This window comes from Coffea arabica, chromosome 2e (assembly GCF_036785885.1).
Source record: "Coffea arabica cultivar ET-39 chromosome 2e, Coffea Arabica ET-39 HiFi, whole genome shotgun sequence".
NCBI lineage: Eukaryota > Viridiplantae > Streptophyta > Magnoliopsida > Gentianales > Rubiaceae > Coffea > Coffea arabica.
Window position 1 is genome coordinate 60059246 of NC_092313.1, and position 16082 is coordinate 60075327.

The window sequence follows — 16082 nt, forward strand, 5'->3', positions numbered from 1 at the left end:
CCAGGGCAATCTGGCTAGTTTCCGGCCGGATTACCGGCCGGATTGGCAGGGGTTTGAAATCCCTTTTGGTTTTGGCCACTGCCCTCTATCCGGCCTAGAATCCTGCCGGATTGCGACGTGGCAGATACTGTTCATCCACGACAAATTTTCGTTTCTTTGTTTTGCGTGACCAGTTAAGCGTTCGAATGCTGTATTATCACTCGGGATCATATTTCTTGTGTGTGTATGACTTGATAAGCTTCGATAGTTTGTTTTATTGGAATTTCTCTTGCAAGTTAAATAGGTCTTGTACGTTTCGTCTCCATAGTCCTAGCGAGAATTGGGCAGGCGGTCCGTCGAACCCTTTAGTTTGCCTTAGGGGGAGATGGGGCCATCACAGTTGGTATCAGAGCCTAAGTTGAGATAATCTGGGCAACTAGGACTAGATTTTTAGATCCGTAGGGATTTGTGTTCGCATATGAATTAGTGCTATTGTATCATTTAAGACACCACTGATGGCTCTCTTATAGGTTATGGACGGAGCTAGTGGGAGCGGAGGTGAGCCACCGCGAAGGCGATATCGAGTCATCGACTATCAGGAGCGACCTAGAGGTCCGATCCGGTTGTGGTATACTGCTAGCCGCACCCGACGTTGTAGTCGTTGCCAGAGATACTCTTATATAGATCATGTGGTCGCCCAAGATCACGCTGAGATACTCAAACTGAGAGGCATCATGAAGATGCAAGCGGATCGAATTTTGTTCCATGGGATTCCTCTTGTATATATGTGACTGAACTACTGTGTAACTGTTTGATCCTGTTATGTGTTATATGTATATGTTTTATGTGTTTAAATGCCTTATGAGGTACTTGTTTTGGCTAATTGTTTATGTTTATTATAAGTGAAGGGGTTATGTGCCATTTAACGTTATACTTATATTTTGACCTTAGATTGACTTAGATCGATGGAGGGCACTCGTAATGGTCGAGGCCGTGAACGTGGTGGTAGGCAACCCACGACTGAAGGGGGTGCTAAGGAAACCATGCCCGAACTAAACCCTGAACCCCAACTTGATCCCAACGCTCAGGTAGCCACTGCTATCCAGCGGATGACTGATCTTCTAGCACATGTCGTGCAACAACAGGACCACAACCCTAACCCACCTGTTGGGAATCCCGAAAACCCTGGAAATCATGTAGAGAGCGAGGATCGAGCTCTCAAAAGGTTTCAAAAATTTTTTCCACTGAAGTTTCTTGGAGGGCCTGATCCAGACGTGGCCGAACAGTGATTGGAGAAGATAATAGACATTTTTGCTGCCCTACACTACTCGGAAGAGAGGTAAGTTACTTTTGCGGTCTTTCAACTAGAAGGGGCCGCCCGTTCTTGGTGGAATATTATACGAACCAAGTGGGAGAGAGAGTAGACACCAACACTGTGGGTGAACTTCGTAAGGGAGTTTAACGCCAAGTACTTCCCGCCTTTGATCCAGGAAAAGAAGGAAGACGAGTTTATCCGACTTCGCCAAGGCACCCAATCAATGGCCGAATACGAGAGCCAGTTTACCCGCTTGTCGAAATTTGTTCCTGAACTTATTCTAACGGAACAAAGGAGGGTGAGACGTTTCATTCAGGGGCTTAACGTGGAAATCCAAAAGGACTTGGCTGTAGCCCAAATCACTACTTTTAGTGATACAGTGGAGAAGGCTTTGCGAGCTAAGAATGCAAGGCTCCAAGTGAGGAACTTCCAAGTTCGAAAACGTGGGCTCTCGGGAGGTAGTTCTAGTCAAAGGGATAAGAGTACCCCTCCCAAATTTGGAAGGGAAGCTGGAACGGGACGACTTCCGGGTACAGCAAGAGGTACTCCGCCAAGAGGTGGCCAAAGTGGACGAGGTCGACAGAGGAGTGCTTCCCAGGGGAGCTCTGCCACTATTTCTCGTGGTCCGTGTGGCTTCTGTGGGAAGCCAAACCATACGGAGGATAATTATTGGAGGAAAGAGAGGAAGTGCTTACACTGTGGAAGCGCGGAGCACCAGATCGCCAATTGTCCGATCCAACCTCGAGAGATAAGAGGGACTATACAATCATCGAAAGATACCTCAAAACAATCGAAAGTGGAAGGAGTGAAACCGAAGGTGCCTGCTCGGTGTATTCTATCGAGCAACGTCTTGTCCCTGACTTGACGGAGGTGGTGGAAGGTACGATTCCTGTCTTCCACCGTCTAGCTAGGATTTTGATAGACATCGATGTCACCCATTCCTTTATTAATCCTGATTTCATGTGTAGAATTGATATCACCCCTGTTAGTTTGCCATATGATCTGGAAGTAAGTACTCCTACAGGGGACCAGTGTTTGGTTACTAGCAAAATGTACGTAAACTGTGAAATCTAGGTAGGAGAGAAAAAATTATTGGGGAATTTGATAAGTTTAGCCATTAAGGGGTACGATGTGATATTGGGTATGGATTGGTTAGTTAGATATGATACCCAGTTGGACTGTGAGAGGAAGATCGTGGAATTTCGTATCCCTGGGGAGGCAATATTAAGGCTAGATGTGAAGGGCAATCTACCCTCATCTGCAATGATTTCGGGTATTCGGGTTAGGAAACTATTGAGTAGAGGGGCACAAGGGTTCCTAGCCTTTCTCATTAACACTCCCACCGATAAATTGAAAGTAGAAGATGTTCCAGTAGTGGGTGAATATTTGGATGTGTTTTCCGATGAATTAGTGAATCTACCACCGGAAAGAGAGATAGAATTTGAGATTAACTTGTTACCGGAGACTTCACCTATCTCCAAGACCCCATACCGTATGGTATCTACAGAACTCAAGAAGTTGAAATTGCAGTTGCAAGACCTTTTGGAGCGGGATTTTATCCGTGAGAATGGATCTCCTTGGAGGGCACCCGTTCTCTTTGTTAAAAGGAAGGACGGGACCTTGAGATTGTGTATCGATTACCGAGAGTTGAACAACGTGACTATTAAGAATAAATACCCGCTACCCGACATTGATGAGTTGTTTGACCAGTTGCAAGGTGCAGTGGTCTTTTCAAAACTAGACCTTCGACAAGGGTACTATCAATTATTGATTCGAAAGGAAGATATGCCTAAAACTGCCTTCAATTCTCGGTATGGGCATTTCGAATTTGCTGTCATGCCCTTCGGACTGACCAACGCCCCTGCCGCTTTTATGGACCTAATGCATTGGATTTTCAAACCCTACCTGGATCGATTTGTCGTCGTGTTTATTGATGATATTTTGGTCTACTCGAAAACCCGTGAGGAGCATGTGCAACACCTAAAGTTGGTTTTGCAAACCCTGAGAGAGCACCAGTTGTATGCCAAATTTAGTAAATGTGAGTTTTGACTGGAGAAAGTTTCTTTCTTGGGGCATGTGATTTCGAAAGAGGGAGTGGCCGTAGACCCAGCGAAGGTGGAAGCAGTAACTGAGTGGAAAAGACCTGATAATCCCACTGAGATCTGGAGTTTTCTAGGGTTGGCAGGTTATTACCATCGATTTATCAAAGATTTCTCAAAACTTACTAGTCCTTTAACTGATCTGACAAAGAAAGGTGGTCGGTTTCTGTGGAGTGATAAGTGTGAGGATAGTTTTCAGGAGTTGAAGCGAAGGTTGACCATGGCCCCTATTCTGACCTTGCCTAACAGTAAGGATGTTTTACTGTTTATACCGATGCCTCGAGGGAAGGTTTGGGGTGTGTATTGATGCAAAATCAGAATGTGATAGCCTATGCGTCTAGAAAACTGAAAACTCACGAGCAAAATTATCCTGCTCATGACTTAGAGCTGGCCGCCGTTGTCTTTGCTCTGAAAAAATGGAGACACTACCTATACGGGATGATTTTTGAGGTCTATTCTGATCATAAGAGTCTTAAGTACCTCTTTTCTCAAAAAGAGTTGAATATGAGGCAACGCCGGTGGATAGAATTCTTGGAGGACTATAACCGTACTATTAATTACCATTCGGGTAAGACTAACGTAGTAGCTGATGCCCTAAGTCGGAAGACTCAAATGTCTGGGTTAATGGTCAAAGAATGGAAAATGTTAGGAACCGTTGGTGAGTGGAATCCAAAATTGGAACATAAGAAGATAACCTTTGGAAATATCCATGTGACATCCAAGCTCTTGGGTCGAATCAAAGAGGCTCAAACTGAGGATCCAATGGTTCAGAAATGGGTGGAAAAGGTGAAGAAAGGGGAAATTTCTGATTTCAATCTGAGTCCTAAGGGGATATTGAGGTTTAAGAATCGGATAGTGGTGCCTAATGGTGAAAATTTGAAACAAGAGGTTCTGGAGGAAGCTCATCGATCCAAATATACAATCCATCCGGGTAGTAATAAGATGTATCAGGACCTACGACAGTTGTACTGGTGGGATAGAATGAAGAGAGATATAGCTCAATATGTACAAACCTGTCTTGTGTGCCAGTAGGTTAAGGCTGAACACCAAAAACCTTCAGGGTTGCTGCAGCCTTTGGAGATACCCGTATGGAAATGGGAGAACATCACCATGGACTTCGTTTCTGGATTACCTAAGACTCAAAAAGGACATGATGCCGTTTGAGTGATCGTTGACCGGTTAACCAAATCGACTCATTTCTTACCTGTGAATATGAAGTATTCCATAGATAAGTTGGCTCGGTTGTATATGGATGAGGTTGTGAGATTACTTGGAGTTCCGGTGAGTATAGTTTCCGACCGAGACCCTTGATTTGTATCGAGATTTTGGCAAAAATTTTAGGAGACCTTGGGAACGAAACTGAATCTAAGCACAACCTATCACCCTCAAACGGATGGATAGTCGGAACAAACAATTCAGACCCTTGCGAATATGTTACGAACTTGTATTTTGGACTTTGGAGGCAACTGGGGTCAATATATGACTTTAGTGGAATTCGCCTACAATAACAGTTATCATTCGTCGATTCAAATGACACCGTATAAGGCTCTTTATGGACGGAAGTGCCGATCACCGATATACTGGGATGAAATAGGAGAAAAGAAGGTTTTGGACCCTACAACCATTCCTTGGATGGAGGATGCCCAAGAAAAAGTCAAGTTAATCCGTCAGAGGCTCCAAACAGTTCAAAGTCGCTAAAAGAGTTACGCGGACAACCGAAGAAAAGATTTGGAATTTGAAGTTGGGGATCGTGTTTTCCTTAAGACTACACCATTGCGGAGTGTTACTGCTGGTAGAGGAAAGAAACTCCAACCCAGATTTGTAGGACCTTTCACAATTCTCCAACGGGTTGGAAAAGTAGCATACCAACTCGAGTTGCCGCCAAGCTTGTCCCGGATTCACGATATTTTTCACATGTCAATGCTCAAAAAGTACTACCCTGACCTGACTCATATTGTGCAACCAGAGGAGATTGAAATTGATGAAGCCCTTACCTATGAGGAGAGACCTGTGCATGTACTAGATAGAAAGGTTAAGGAGTTGAGAAATAAACAAATTCCCTTAGTGAAAATTCTGTGGAAGAACCACGGAGTCGAAGAGGTGACTTGGGAAATGGAGGGAGAGATGAAAAAGAAATACCCTGAGCTGTTTGATGATTCAGGTGAGAAATTTTGAGGACGAAATTCTTTAAGGGGGAGAGAGTGTGAGATCCAGAAATTTTCTTATTTTCTAGGCATTTATTTTAGAATTTTGTGCACCATTTTCATGTTTTCTTTATTATATGAATTTTTTGGGGATTTTCATGAGAAAATATGATTTTTAGTCATTTTTTTTAAAATAAGTCATTTTCTGTGTTAATGGTGGTGTACCGTTGATGTGGGACCCACTAATGCGTTAAGTGTGGTAAATGTGAGGAATGTGGAGAAGTTTTATCTACGGGGATTATATTACATGGTATTATGAGCTAATTAGAGATTAGCTAGTTTAAATAAGTATTGGAAGACAAAGGAATGAGATAAACTTGAGAAAGCCACATGTTGCATTCCTATTGGAGGTGGGACTTTTGACTAGTCTTTCCTCACTTTTACTAAATCAATTTTTGACCCAAAATCATCTCCATTTCCTTCCTTTTGGCTGTGCACTTGGAGACAAAGAAGAGAGAAAAGTTTCTTCAATTTTCCTTCCTTTCTTGCTTAATCTTGTAAACCAACCATTAAAATTCCTAATTTCTCCACACAAGTGAGTTGTTAAGTGAGGCTAAGGTGATTGGTGGAGCCATTTGTGAAGAACAAGCCCTAGCTACCTTGCTTCTTGTAGTTGAGAAGGTGAGTGGTCAAGAATTTTCTCTTTGTGAGTTATAATGTTAAATTAGCAGGTGTTAGTAGTTGAAGATGCTATTTTATGGAGTATTTCATGGTTTATGGTTGAGTTTGTCCAATTTTCATATTTATTGGTGAATTTTCTGTTTTATATGATATATTATGGTTGGCAATGGAATGATAGCCTTATATTGAGTAATTTGGAGCCTCTATATGTTAAATGTGGGTTATAGTGGAAAATTCCAGCTTTTAAGGGAAATTTTGGTTTTTGGGTTTATATAGTTGGGGCTTTTCTAAGGTTGGTTCAAGAGCTTGTAACTAGTTGAGATTTAAGGGTTTTGTGACCCTAAGGAGGTGGATTGAATAGCCTATAAATTGTATTTGCACTTGTGATAGTTTGGGTGTTGAATGATAGGTTGGAAATGAGAAATGTTAAGGGAAATACTGCCCAAATGGTAAGAATTTTGAGTAATCTTGAGTTGAGAGTGGGGGGAAGTTGAAATGGAAGGTTTTGGGGTCATTCGTGCTCCACACCATTGTCACCCTATTTCACTTTTGGTATATTATATTAGTGGCTCATTTGTAATGATTTGACACGTGTTTGAATCTCAATTATGACTTTTTTGCTTGTTGTAGGTCGTGCCGGTGATCCGGGGTTTACGTCTGAAGCGAACTTGTGAATTTACTTATTTACTTCGGTGAGTGTACCATTATATGGTCTAATACTTAAATGACTGTTTATACTTGCTACGTGAACTTGAATGGCTTGAATGAGACGAGAGTGTACTTTATCGCTCTCGATTTCTTATAAGTACTACTGTTACCGTTTAACTGTGTAATCGTAACTGTATATGTTTTAATATTGTTTGGGCTATGCCCGTTAACTTAACTGTGATATTTGAGCTCATACATCTTTGGTCGTTATTCGAGTTGAGCCGGCAAGGGATTGGGCGAATCGATAACGGACCTTGGGTTCACTGTTGGTCGAGTGGAGTGTTAACTCCTCGACATTTTGGTATACTCGAGTATTACCCTCTTTGTTACTGTAAGGTGTTCGGGCTCGGTAAGGGGGTGACCGGTGGAGGGGATATGGAGTAAAGTGGAAATCTACGATTTGTTCTTCTCTTCTAAGGTTAACGGAGTGTCAACGGGTCTAAAATCAAGTACGGCAAGTGGAAAGGGACTCTTGAGAGCCAATTGTATCCTTTTATATTGATTTGTTTCCTTATGAGCTTTGGATAACTATGTGAGAATATGTGTTTACTTGTGGGTCTTGTTGGTACCTCACGAGCGTAAGCTCACCCTCGTTATTTTGTTTTCCTTACAAGAATCATTTTGGAATTGTCATTGAGAACGAGTTGAGCTAGTTAGGCATTTTGTTCTTTTGTATAGCTCCTCGATTTTGGAGAAACCCTAGATGTAACCTATCAAACATTCTCTTCTGATTTGTACTTGTAACTCTTTACCTTTGAGAATGTGTTATGTTATGTTATATAATGTATATATTACATGGTATGTTCTTTCAATAGTGGTGATCATAGGTTCCTTGTGTTTTGGTCGGAATTTTGAACAAATATGGAATTTGCGAAAAATAGGAAACCCTTGATGTGGATACTGTTCATCAAATCCGGCCAAGAATCCGGCCAACTTTGGGCCGCATACCTGGCCGGATATGCAGGGGAGGAAGAAAAAAATTTCGGGCTTAGCCTCTGGCCTGAATCCAGCCGGATTACCGGTCGGATTGGCAGGGGTTTGAAATCCCTTTTGGTTTTGGCCACTGCCCTCTATCCGGCCTAGAATCCGGCCGAATTGCAGCCGGACAGTGACGTGGCAGATACTATTCATCCACGACAAATTTTCGTTTCTTTGTTTTCGGTGACCGGTTAAGCGTTCGAATGCTGTATTATCATTCGGGATCATATTTCTTGTGTGTGTATGACTTGATAAGCTTCGATGGTTTGTTTTATTGGAATTTCTCTTGCAAGTTAGATAGTTCTTGTACGTTTCGTCTCCGTAATCCTGGCGAGAGCTAGGCAGGCGGTCCGTCGAACCCTTTGGTTCGCCTTAGGGGGAGGTAGGGTCGTCACATGTTGTGTACACAAGAATAGAGCTTCGGTGTTCTTTGTAGAGTGAAGAAGGTGATGCGACTGCCAAAAACCAGATCCGAGCTGAGCTGCTGCGAGCTGAACGAGCTGGTCAGGGACGAGCTGATGGGAGGAAAGCCAGCGAACTGAGCTCAGTCCTGGAAAGCGATCCGAGCTGTGCTGCTGCGAGCTGAGAGGGGAAGACCGAGCAGAATGCCCTGCGAAGAAAGAACGACGGCGGGACTAAAGTCCCTGGAATAGCTCCGACGGTCAAGTCAGTAGAGGTCAAGAGTAGAACAACAGTAGAGAGTACTGTAGATGGCGTACCTTGTGTCGTCTTGTGGCGCTGTATATATAGGCTTTCATGGGTCGTAGTTTCCATATAGGAGTCAAAGTCCCCTTAGGGTTCGGAGTCCTTCTAGGGTTTCGTATGACAACCCCTAAAGGTCCGGAGGCGGCGGCCCATCAGGCCCACTTCATGGAGAGGCGGCGGCTACGGCTGAGCTGACCTCCCTCTATTCTGAGCTGCTCTACCCGAGCTGCCATATCACAACAGCCGAGCTGACATGTGGCATCCGTAGATTAGTTGGCCGAGCTGACAGGTCCTCATGTCCGAACTGACACGTGGCTACTGGGAAATTTGCCCCACTACACTAGCCCCCCTTTGAGTCTAGAGTCACTGGGGAGTCACGTGAGTCTAGACCAAGTTTCTTGGCGAAGAGTCAGTTCGGTGTGAGACCCATGATTCCACGATTGCGGCCCTTGCTCGAATAACTTGTAAGACCGAACTGAGTAGGACCAGTTCGTTTTTTCTTTGTGGACTGAATAGACTTTTGTTTCTTCTATACTTAGCAAAATTTTTCATTCATGTCTTTCTTATCATGCTGCCCAAATACACTTGCACGAACAGACCCTGGGCTAGCGCGCGAACTAACTTCCAAATAGTTCATATATTTGCACGAAAAGATAGGACCATGCGCGACCAAACAACTCAGGTCATGTATGGACAGAGTGAGTGAGTTTTAATGAAAGAGCCTCATACTCGGACTCGTTATTGGAGTCCCTGAAGTCGAACCTCGAGGCGCAAGCCAATTCTTTCCCCGTAGGGCTGATTAGGAGGGCTCCGACTCCACATCCTTGCTTGATACTCTATCAATATACGATGTCTGGGTTGGGATGGCCTGTCCAGCATCCTCCTTGGTTCCTTCGGCCTGTACAACCTCGCCGACCTGTTTGGCTTCTACAGTTTATCCGACCTGCTCGGCCTCAACTGCGTCTCTGGCCAGCTCGGCCTCGGTGGCTCTCGCGGCCTGCTCGGCCTTGGCTGATCTCACGGCTCGTGTGACCTCGGCAGCTTCTCCGGCCTGTTTGGCCTCAGCTGTCTCTGGTCAGCTCGGCCTTGGCTGATCTCACGGCTCGTGTGACCTCGGCAGCTTCTCCGGCCTGTTTGGCCTCAGCTGTCTCTGGCCAGCTCGGCCTCGACTGCTCTTGCGGCCTGTATGACCTCGGCAGCCTCTCCGACCTGCTCGACCTCAGCTGCATATCTGGCCAGCTCGGCCTCGGCTGATCTCTCGGCTTGTGTGACCTCGGCAGCCTCTCCGGTCTGTTTGGCCTCAGCTGTGTCTCTGGTCAGCTCGGCCTCGACTGCTCTTGCGGCCTGTATGACCTCGGCAGCCTTTCCGACCAGCTCGGTCTCATCTGCGTCTCCGGCCAGCTCGGCCTCGGCTGAACTCTCGGCTCGTGTGACCTCGGCAGTTTCTCCGGCCTGTTTGGCCTCAACTGTGTCTCTGGTCAGCTCGGCCTCAGCGGCTCTCACGGCCTGCTTGACCTAGGCAGTTTCTCCTGTTCACCCTTCAAGCGATTCGCTTCCACTGCATTAGCCCTTTCGTGAGCTCGGTCCAACATCTCCCGAACTGATTTGGGAGGTCTCTCTACGAACTCGGTATATAGTCTCTGTTTGCGCAGCCCGTTGATGAAGGCAGCCATGACCACCTTGTCGTCTCGGTCGCGGACCTGGAGGGATTCATTATTGAATCGCACCATGTACTCGCGTAGTGACTCCTCAGCCCTTTGCTGGATAGTCATGAGGTGAGCGGTGCTTTTAGAGAAGGCCCGTGAAGAGACGAACTGTGCTGAGAACAGTCGTGCAAGCTGGGTGAAAGACCTGATCGACCTGGGGGGAAGTCCCTGGAACCACTGCCGGGCCCTTCCTTCTAGGAACATCGGGAAGGTCTTGCACCTGACCGCATCCGCGGCCTTTTGTAAATGCATCTGCGTCATGAATACGAACAGGTGGTCTTCCGGATCCGTGGTTGCGTCGTAAGATTTCATGTTTGGAATTTTGAACTTCGCGGGCAGTTGGTATTCCTAGATATCGAGCACAAAGGGGGAAGCAATGTACCTGTCCGCCTCCGGGTCCAGCAGTAGGTCCAGTTCGTCCTGTACCTGTTGTCGTTCCTTCAGGGGGGAGAGCCTCCGGACGGGCTCCGGGTGTTCAGTTCGGGAGTTCTTGTGAGAGGGCTCTACGACCTCGACCTGCTCACGCGTGAGTTCCCGATGTGCCAGCTTGGCCCCGTGCTTGGGACTCCCAGTTCGGGACTCTGACAGGTCTGCTCCCTGGACCTTAGGCTCCTTGTCCGGTTGACCTCCAAACTGCCCCTTGAGGTAGTTCATGATCGCCTCAAAGGTGGGCAGGTCTTCTGCCACCATCTGAACCAGCTGTTCGGGCGGGATTCGTGAGGGCCCTGCCCCTCCTTCTCCAGGTGTTGGATCCCGAGGGGAGTTTTGGGGGCCGCTTCGCTCCGTCCCCTTGGATCCGCCAGCGTTTCTCTTTGACCTAGTTTTCGGCATGATTCGCGAAGAAGAGTAACGTGTTTCCCACAGACGGCGCCAATTGATACGACTGCCAAAAACCAGATCCGAGCTGAGCTGCTGCGAGCTGAACGAGCTGGTCAGGGACTAGCTGATGGGAGGAAAGCCAGCGAACTGAGCTCAGTCCTGGAAAGCGATCCGAGCTGTGCTGCTGCGAGCTGAGAGGGGAAGACCGAGCAGAATGCCCTGCGAAGAAAGAACGACGGCGGGACTAGAGTCCCTGGAATAGCTCCGACCGTCAAGTCAGTAGAGCTCAAGAGTAGAACAACAGTAGAGAGTACTGTAGATGGCGTACCTTGTGTCGTCTTGTGGCGCTGTATATATAGGCTTTCATGGGTCGTAGTTTCCATATAGGAGTCAAAGTCCCCTTAGGGTTCGGAGTCCTTCTAGGGTTTCGTATGACAACCCCTAAAGGTCCGGAGGCGGCGGCCCATCAGGCCCACTTCATGGAGAGGCAGCGGCTACGGCTGAGCTGACCTCCCTCTATTCCGAGCTGCTCTACCCGAGCTGCCATATCACAACAGCCGAGCTGACATGTGGCATCCGTAGATTAGTTGGCCGAGCTGACAGGTCCTCATGTCCGAACTGACACGTGGCTACTGGGAAATTTGCCCCACTACACGCATTAGGTCTTTTGGAAGCAGAGGACTGGTACTCAAAGTGCCCATATCTTCTAGTTCCAGGCAACAGCTAGTGCCGTATGGGAGAGAAATAGAGAAAGTCGGAGTCTTGAACTCTTGAGCTTGGACTCCCTTCTCAAAATTAAATCTCCAATATTTCAGGACACCCTCCCAAACAATATATCAAATATCTCATGTACATCAGATTAGTTATAAGTGGCAAGAATCTTTTTTAGGGAATTTTGGGGCAGTTTGGTTTGCTTTGCTTCGATTCTTCACCTTTTGCAGCTTGAAAGCATTGAATATCAACTTTTCTTTGAAGCAAGCAGGCAAGCGTATCTTTCATTTGCTTAGGCGGGAGCGGAATTTAGGGGACGTCTCCTCCGGCTGCAGCAACCGGCAGTCCTCTGGTTGAACGGCGAGTTCTGGTGGAAGGGGTGAAGTAGTTTTGGATTAATCTTCTTGGACTATCACGGTGGCCTTCCGACGGGTGGTGGCGGTTCCTCTGGCGGTGGTGCGAGGAACACTAAGGGATGCGACTTGGGGTTTGGCCGGTGACTCGGTGGAAGATGCTGAAGGTCCAGCAACTCCTTTATTGTTCTGAAATTAGCCATATTGGACTTTTAGGGCCAGTAAGCTCACTGGACAAAATTGCCCCCGAACATTGCAACGTGTAATGCTAATTTGAGAACTTAAGAGCAATTAACGATGAAATGGTCACGGGTTAACAGATTAAATTGTTTAGTGGCCAATTATTAACAAAAAATAGTTCGATGGCCAAAACATGATCTCGCCAATAGTTTAATGGCCATTGAGGTTTTTTGCCCACCTTTTTATGTTCATTTCAGTTCACGGCAAAATAAATACAGATAAGTATTTGGTGTTTACGTCTTTATCTCAAGTTCTTTTGAAACTCAGACAAAGAGGGGCAAGCTGTAGATACCAAAATTTTAATTTTTATTTAATTCAATTTTAGTTCTATTTTTTATTCTTGTTTTATTTCATTTTATTTTTTATTTTATTTTAATTGATTAAATGATAGTTAATGTTTATTTTTGCTTACTTTTATAAATTAGGTTCATCATTTTTATTTTAAGATATTTTTGCATTAAATTTCTAAAAAAGAAAATTCTCACAAAAATTCAAAAAAATTTGCTTTTAATCTTCTTAGATTCAATTTCCTTAAAATAAATGAAAATTTTGCAATTCAATTGCCTTTAGGAATTAACATTCTTGTTTACCTAAATTGATTTTAAAAAATAAAAATATAAAAAATAAATAAAAATAAGAAGATAGGTGGGGGCTTGCATGTTGAACAAGTGTGTTAAAGAGTATTAGACAAGTATTAGTGCATGCAAATAGGACAAATGTCCTCATTTTATTGACACCATATGCAAGGAGGAGGTAGATGGCAAGACACTTGAAAGTCTAGGAAAATTTGGAAACAGAAAGCAAAGGAGAGATGACGGGCAAGAAACTAGAAAAAAGGGAAGAAAGTAAAAAAGGGAGCTCTCGGCTGAGGAAAAAAAAGGAACCAAAACAAGAATAGGAAAATTGGAAAGAAATAACAGAAACAAAACAAAAGGAAGGGAGGGGGCGAGAAAGTCTTTGGCGGAGGGAGCAAAAAAAAAAGAACCCGAGAGAGGGTTTTGGAAAAAAAAGGGAACCGAGGGAAGGAAAAAGGGAGAGGGTTTCGGAGGGGAAGAGATAGAGAGGAACCAAGAGTGAGAGATAAAGGGAGGGTGGCTGAGCAAGCAAGGGAGAGGAAAACAAGAACAAGGGAGGATCTGGGGAGATCAAACAAAAGAAAAAAACAGAAAGAGAGAGAAACGGAAAAAGGAAAACCAGAAAAGAAGAAAAAAAGAGGGTTCCGTGAGAGAAAAAGGAAGCGAAAAAGAGGGAAAAAGAAAGAGAAAAGGGAAGAAATCAGAAAGGGGAAAGCTTGGGGGAGAATCTGGGGACGAAGGAGGAAGATCAGTAGATAGAACAGAGCAAAAACAAAGAGAAAACGTGTGAAGAAATTTTTCCACAAAATTCACTATTCAGGCTGATTTTTCGCCATTTTGGGAGGCGATATTCACCATTAAATCGGCTACTTCTTCGAGATTTTAGCCAATCTGGAACATCTACTGAGGCAGATCTTGGACTTTTGTTCAAGGATTTTTACAAAATAACGTCGGGAAGATGCTCAAATCATTGCTCAAATAGCCTGCTCGCCAAGGCTGCAATCTCTGCGACGAAATCTCTCGAACGCGTTTCTTGGAATCGGCACACATTTCTGGGCAGATCTCAGGCTCATTCAACTGTGCTAATATCCTCAGGTAACAAATGACTCTTGTTTTGTGGGTTTAAAGATGTTTTTATGAAAGATAAGGCCACGGATGTGAATCTTTTGAATGTTTGCTCCTGTTTTGAGTTTTTTGCTGGTTCTGTGTGTTGGCCATGTTGTTTGGTTGATAAGATCTGATTCAATAAGAGTTCATGGGATGAGTCTTATTAAGAAAATGGGTTTAGGGTTTCCTATGGGGTTATCTGATGAATCCATGAGTCTTTACTTGATGTTTATGGCTGGTCTTCATGTGTTTAAACACGCAACCCAGAAAAATGGCTTAAAACTTCGGGCAAGTCTGTTCTGATGCTTCCTTGATCGCAGCTCCTCCTTTTCTTGTTGTTTGTGTAATTTTGATGTTGGGTTATAGTGTTAAATGGAGTCAGTTGCAAGTTTTTTTGCTTGGAGATTGATTCGCATGATTTACACATTTGATAAGAAAGCCTAGAAACCTGTGAATGAGCTCGGAACTTGCCAGCTTTTCCCATCTTAGATTTCCTTTGTTTGCATGTTTAATCTTGTGTTTGATGAGGGTTTATGGAATCTGATGAATGTTGGGTTCGAAGCTTTGTTTCAAATTTTTGCAAGCTGCCTGGGTTACTAAATGGCTTGATGTTGCAGAAACAAGAACTGGAAAGCTTCGCAGGCTGCATGAAACAATTTCCATAAATTGCACTTTGACCCCAGATTTTTTGACTAATGCTATTATAGCCCAGAAAATTGGAAAATTTAATCAATTTTGTCCTTTTAATATGTTATTATTCTTTGGTATGTTCAAATGTGATTTTTGGACAGATTATATGTGAAATTTAGGATGAAATTTGGATGTTTAATAATTTTTGATAAGTTTCTTGTTTTGATTTGGATTTTTAGTGAAATTTTGAGTAATTTTGTTATTTAATTATAACAAATGGATTTTCATTTATTTTTTGTGGATTTTAACATTTAATCTTGATAGGCTTCATCTTCGGCCTTAATTTTATTATTTTCATTTAGACCCTTAATATTTGTAAAAATAGTGATTTGACCCCTAAAACTTCTTTAATTCTTTCAATTGGGTCCTTGTTTGTCTTAATTTGTTAAATATGAGTAGTTTACTTTCCTTGGAATGATTTGATTGATTTAATTTCGTGTTTATTTTCTTTTCTTGTGATTATATGTTAATTAAAGTAATCCTTTGACCCTTTTCTTTGTGTTGGAGGGTAAATAAGAAAAATTTCATTTCTTTAAGTCACCAATTCAAGGGAGGTACACTCTACTCCTTTATTTTGATTTTACTTGATCCTATGTGCTACTATGTGATTTTATGTGTGTAATTGCATACTTGTTTGATTTTTTTATTATTTCATTTATTTCTTTATTCACTTTATTTATTTTAATTTTGTATATTTATTTTAATTCAATTTTGGTTATTTGGGAGGCATTTAAATGCCAAGATGTAATAGTTAGGTATTTATTTTATTCCTTCCCCCTTTAAATTGTAGTTAGCGCCCCAATGTAATAGTTAGGTCTTTATTTGTTTTATTTGTTTTGTGTGTTTTGCATGCCTATATGTTTACGTGTTTACTCACTTTCCTAGGGTTTTACATCTATATATCATGCTTATGTGCTATGTGTTTTATGTGATTTATGTGTTTATTTGCTTTATATTATTTATTTGATTATAATAAATGCATGATGTCACTACATCAGTCCAACGCTAGTTGTAGCACTTTTTCCGATTCCACACTAGTCCAACGCTAGTTGTGGCCCTCTTTTCTGATTTCTCACTAGTCCAATGCTAGTGAGAACTTATAAATATGAGCTAGTCCAACGCTAGACCCTTAGGGACCGTTCACGTGCTAGATCATGTTTGTGTGACAGTCACTACATTTTCATGCATATTTTCTACCTTTTAGGGTTTTTTTCATTTTGCATGACATTTTCCTTATATGTATATCCCTTATCCCATATTCCCACTATATGT

At 43.5% G+C, this 16082-nt stretch overlaps 1 protein-coding gene across 1 annotated transcript; it reads left to right on the forward strand.

The window, feature by feature from the left end:
• Window positions 1-1517: 1517 nt before the first annotated feature.
• Window positions 1518-4557, forward strand: LOC140036366 (uncharacterized). Its single transcript, XM_072077747.1, has 6 exons — window positions 1518-2122; window positions 2263-2302; window positions 2369-3105; window positions 3523-3641; window positions 3890-4281; window positions 4426-4557. The coding sequence occupies exons 1-6, from the start codon at window positions 1518-1520 to the stop codon at window positions 4555-4557; spliced, it is 2025 nt and encodes a 674-aa protein (XP_071933848.1).
• Window positions 4558-16082: the final 11525 nt, after the last annotated feature.